The sequence below is a fragment of the Rhagoletis pomonella genome, unplaced genomic scaffold (genome assembly GCF_013731165.1).
Source record: "Rhagoletis pomonella isolate Grant_MI unplaced genomic scaffold, Rhpom_1.0 Rhpom_scaffold_00007, whole genome shotgun sequence".
In the NCBI taxonomy this organism is placed as follows: domain Eukaryota; kingdom Metazoa; phylum Arthropoda; class Insecta; order Diptera; family Tephritidae; genus Rhagoletis; species Rhagoletis pomonella.
Genome location: NW_023458561.1, coordinates 10,264,499 through 10,269,697, shown reverse-complemented (window position 1 = coordinate 10,269,697; position 5,199 = coordinate 10,264,499). Strand labels below are relative to the sequence as shown.

The 5,199-nt window shown below is 50.8% G+C and overlaps 2 protein-coding genes across 2 annotated transcripts in view; one reads left to right on the top strand and one right to left on the bottom strand.

Moving 5' to 3' along the window:
• The first annotated feature begins 292 nt into the window (after positions 1 to 292).
• Positions 293 to 1,368, top strand: LOC118743593. The gene is made up of 2 exons (XM_036476357.1): positions 293 to 382; positions 874 to 1,368. The coding sequence occupies exons 1-2, from the start codon at positions 293 to 295 to the stop codon at positions 1,366 to 1,368; spliced, it is 585 nt and encodes a 194-aa protein (XP_036332250.1).
• Positions 1,369 to 1,878: 510 nt separating this feature from the next.
• The window catches only part of LOC118743592, a 166,675-nt gene continuing 163,354 nt past the window's right edge, over positions 1,879 to 5,199 (bottom strand). The window contains exon 3 of the mRNA XM_036476356.1: positions 1,879 to 1,989. Coding sequence (XP_036332249.1) covers positions 1,879 to 1,989 — 111 coding nt within the window. The remainder of the gene's footprint in view (positions 1,990 to 5,199) is intronic.

The window sequence follows — 5,199 nt, the reverse complement described above, 5'->3', positions numbered from 1 at the left end:
GCCGGAACCGGCCTCTGCGCGGGTCTTTAGGCAGGAGGCAGGGGTGAGTGAGCGGGTAAGGGGGGTGCTTGACGGAATCGCCAGCACCAGTTCGGGCTCCTCACCTAGGGTCCTTACGCAGGGGGCAGGGTTGAGTGAGCAGTTGAGGGGGGTGCTCGACGGAATCGCCAGCACCAGTTCGGGCTCCTCACCTAGCTTTCCTGGTGCGTCCTAGAAGGCTCCCCAAAAGCAGCGTACTGAAAATCCCAAACGGCAGGCTTCCTCGGGTCGAAAGGCGTACTCAGACAGACGCATGGCAACCAAGATTTTGGCACGCTACGGCGGTCAGGATGTTTCTCAGTTGTCTGAGAAACATGCTAAAACGCTCGAGTGGGCCAAAGGGGTGCTACGTGGTCTGGATGGCTGTACAAAGGGTTCGACCAAAGGAGATGCGAGTGCATCTGATGCAGCCCTTAAGAGACAGAGGTCTCAAGAGGGAGAAAAATCCGGGGCAAAGAGACCTAGGACTGGGGGTGCACCTGTCCTGTTTAGCGAAATCGCTAAGCAGGCGGGATCAATTACCCTGGGGGTCATTGATAGAAGCAGGGAAGATGGCGCCATATCCAGGGAAAACTGGAGGCGCGTGGCAACAGCCATCTCCTCTGTCTTCTTAAGGGAGGTTAGGGGAAGCTCTGGACCACCTCCAAGATGCGAGGATGCTGGATGGCATCACGGCATCCATAAGAAAATTGTTTGCGCCGACGAACGGTTGGCTTCAATGTATAAGGCTGCAGTGTCTCTGGTGGGGGAGGTTTGGAAGGGTGCCAAGCTAGAAGCCGTGGATGAGAAGGACCTTCCTTCCCATCCACGTGCCCGTGTCTGGCTCCCCCCGAGCCCTCCGCACCAGAGGAGATAGAGGAAATCCTCCGGTACTGCAACCCGCAACTGCCCACGCAAAACTGGAGGGTTATCAGGTTTGAGGGGTCCGAGGAATCGCATCGGCAAGCGCTGATTTTACTTAACGCTGAGTCCCTCGGTCCACTCGATGAGTCAGGGGGAGTCATAACTTATGGCTTCGAAAGGGTAGTTCTTAGGGTCTACCAATCCGATGCCAGGAGAGATGGCTCTCAACCTCCGGAGGCGCCGATGATAGGCCAGCCCGAGGCGGAGGAAACCCCCATGAGCATGGAGGTAGAATCCGCCACGTCTGAAGCTGAAAGTGCTGGGGACGCTCTCTCAACCGAGGGATCCGTCATCAGCATCGGACGGTTTTATGACAGGGTGGAGGAAGAGAGGCTTCTAGCCTCGGTCAACGAGGACGCCGAACTGGCATGGCTGGAGGAAACTTTGGAGGATGAAGATCCTGCAGATAAATCTCCAACACTCTAAGGCGGCGTCCGCAAACCTTCTCATCCACCTTGAGCAAGGTGGAGCCGACGTAGTCCTGATCCAGGAGTCGTGGCTGAGTAGTAACGGCATATCCGGCATTAGGACTGATTAAGCTGATGGTGCAGAAACAAGCAGGTAGACCAAGATCCTGTATGCTCATCAGAAACGAATTCAAAGCACTAATTTTACCCAATTTCAGCAATGAGGACTTTGTGACGGTTAGCTTGGAGGACGGCGCCAGAGAGCTCTGGCTTATTTCCGCATATATGGCGCATGAGGACGAGGTGGAACCACCTCCACTATTGCTGCGTGAGACCATAGCCGAAGCGAGGAGACGAAAAGTCGATATTATCATTGGATCCGACGCAAACTCGAGGCACTCGTGCTGGGGAAGCTCAACAATAACGCAAGAGGTGAGTCTCTTCTTGATTATATTCTAAGTGAGGACTTAGGTATTTGTAATAGAGGTAACGAACCGACCTTTATCATTGCGGCCAGAGGTCCTCGACCTTACCCTTGCTTCGTCTTCTTTACTATCCGGTATTTCCGATTGGAGGGTTCTTCAGGATCACTCCTTCTCGGACCATAGATATATTCAGTTTTATCTGGACGAAGATCGTCCTAAAATTATCCCCTATAGAAATTTTAGGAGAACAAATTGGGACCTCTACAGCCAAAAATTGCGGGAACTACTCCTTGAGGCCCCCGTTAAACTTAAGCACTGAAATCTCGATTGAGGACTCGGTAGAGAAATTTACATCAGCCTGTAGGTGTGCCATTGAAAGCTCATGCCCGCTGAGCAGGCCCTCGGGCAAAGTCCGAGCGAAATGGTTGACGATGGAGCTCTCGGAACTTAGGGCGTCGAGCAGGCGCCTTTTCAACAAAGCCAGGAAGAGTGGACAACACTCCGACTGGGAACTCTACAAGATCGGACTGGGTATATATAAGTCCGAGATAAGAAAGGCCAAAACTGAGTCGTGGAGAAATTTCTGCGAAGTAGTAGAAGGTTGTCACGAATCGTCTCGATTTAGGCGAATCCTTGCGAGGAGTCCTGTACCTTTGGGATTCATGAGGGACGAAGAGGTAAACTGGGCTTAAGCTACTCCTTGACACTCATTTCCCAGCAAACCCCACACCGTGTGAGCCTACCGGTGTCGGTACGGTTGGCTGCCCAATATTCTCCGGTGAACTACTTTAGAAACGCCGACTGCTTTGGGCGATTGACTCTTTCAAGCCCTTCAAGTCCCCCGGACCGGATGGCATTATTCCTGCGCAGCTTCAAAAGGCTGACGAGGTCTCGTGTCGCTGGCTCACCCCAATCTATGCGAGATGCCTAGAAAGGGGGTACATCCCGGGGGGCCTGGAGGAGGGTGAGGGTCACCTTTATCCCCAATGCAGGAAAAAGCTCTCATGTGTCTCCGAGGGACTTCCGGCCAATCAGCCTCTCCTTCTTCTTACTGAAGACTTTTGAGAGGCTCATTGACCTGTATATAAGAAACAGGATTCCTCGAGGGCGATTGAGCCTCTCTCAGCATGCGTACATAAAAGGTAGATCCGTGGAATCTGCCTTGCACTCAATTGTTAAAGTCATAGAGGAGTCTCTTAGGAACAAAGACTTTGTAGTCGGGGCCTTCCTTGATATCGGGGGGGGGGGCTTTTACTAATGTGTTACCTGGGGCGATAGTAAGAGCGCTAACTAAGCTTGGAGTCGAGAGCCACTTAGTTGGGCTCATCTCTCGCATGTTGTACGACAGAACTGTCATAGCGGGATGGGGAAATGCCTCTGACCAGCGTAAAGTGAGCAGAGGCACCCCGTAGGTGCCCAGCTTCCCTCGATAGGAGGTGTTTCCCTTGTTCTTTCTGACAGGGTCAAGTTCCTGGGCGTGATCCTCGACAGGAAGTTATCATGGAAGCCTAATATCGAGGAGCGAGTAAAAAAGGCATCAGTGGCTCTTTACTGCTGTAAAAATGCTATAGGGAAGAGATGGGGCCTCTCTCCAAAAGTGATATATTGGCTGTATGAAACCATAGTGAAGCCAATCATGTTATATGGGGCCATTGTCTGGTGGAATTCACTGGAAAAGTCTACTCTTGTTAGGAAGCTAGAGCGCGTGCAAAGGGCGGCCCTCGTTGGAATCAGCGGGGCGCTCCAGACCACTCCAACTCTAGCACTAAATGCTATGCTCAGCGTCGCACCTGTTGATATCGCGGGAAAAGTAGCGGCAGTTCGCTCGGCCATTAGGCTCAAAAACTCTGGGTTCTGTTTGAACACAGTACACGGCCACTCGACGATTCTCCAAAGCTTCGATTTCCTACCGGAAGAATTGGACTGGCGTGTTCCGAGGCTGGCCCCAAAAAGATCCTTCTCCACGCACATTCCTCCAAGGAGCGAATGGGAGAATGGCAGTCTCTGGAACAGGAGTCCAATTAACATATTCACGGACGGATCGAAGCTGGACGGGAGAGTCGGTGGAGGGGTCTACTGTCGGGAACTCTCGATAGATCTTATGTTCAGACTGCCGGACCTCTGCAGCGTCTTTCAAGCTGAGGTGGCCGCTATAAAAGAGGCAGCCGATTGGCAACGCACCAACCCCCTGCCAACAAGGAGGGGAATATCTACTCTGATAGCCAAGCGACAATTAAAGCGCTGGGATCGCTTATGGTGCGATCGAAACTGGTCGGGGAATGCCTGACCTCTCTCTCCAGTGCCTCGGAATACTTCCAAATCAAGCTGATTTGTGTACCGGGACACAGTTACATCACTGGAAACTGCAGGGCTGATGAATTGACTAGGCAGGGCACCCTCGAGGCCATTGCCCCGGATAGGGAGGGCGTAGGAGTTCCGTTGGCAACCTGTGACCTGCTTCTGGACAGATGTGCTCACAGTCGGCTCAGCGAGCGCTGGGCAAAAACCCCGACATGCAAAGTTGCAAGGTCCTTCTGGCCGGTTGTCGACCGCGGGCGATCAAGGGAGCTTCTGCAGCTGGCTAAGCGCCACCTCTCAATTCTCACAGGTGTACTGACCGGACATTGTCCTATAGGAACCCACGCGGTGCGACTTAACATCGTCACAGATCCCTACTGTCGCAGCTGTTTGGAAGATGAGGTGGAATCATCTCAGCACTTCCTTCTCAGCTGCCCGGCATTCGCAAGACTAAGGTTTAAGCACCTCGGTGCTCATTTCTTCAATACTCCAGGAAAGCTCTCCGGAGTGGACAACAGCTGCCTGCGGAACTTTGTTCTTAGCACCCAGCGCTTCTCTTAGTTTCTAACACAGAATATCTTAGTTGCCGTTCAAAGAACTCGTGTAACCCAATTAATGTCTAAGTGAAACCCCTGGCGGGGTCTGCCACAATCAACCTAACCTACCCTAACACACATAAGTGCCCGCTGTACTAAAAAAGTACACTCCCAAAAGTTAACTTTTGAGCTTTTTTCGTTAATTTTAATTCCTTAGTTTGTTTAAATTGGCTTTTATGATCACATAAATAAAATTAGATATAATAAAATTCCAACCGTTTTTGTTTGGACTTAAATGGGTTAAAAGAAAAATATTGATAAAAATGAAATATTTCACACAAACAACAACGGGATGTACATAGCTCAGTGGTTAACGCTTCTGACTTTGAACATCGAATTCGCAGGTTCCATCCCTGCTGAAGTCTAGAAAAAGAAGTCTGATGAGGAGATGTGGTGATCTCCGAAATAGTGCTATAACTTCTACCGCTTAGACTTTGTTGCTTTTTCAATTTTTCCTAATAAACAATCGTGGTACAAAGCTCAATAAAAATATTAAAAATAAAATGTTAACAAGCCACAATAACATTGACA

What these genes read in the sequence shown, in the direction of transcription:
- LOC118743593 (XM_036476357.1), top strand. Translation starts at nt 293, where the DNA reads ATGGCAACCAAGATTTTGGCACGCTACGGCGGTCAGGATGTTTCTCAG. An exon ending in CGCTCGAGTGGGCCAAAGGG is followed by an intron (nt 383 to 873) that starts GTGCTACGTGGT and finishes GCTCCCCCCGAG; the next exon opens with CCCTCCGCACCAGAGGAGAT.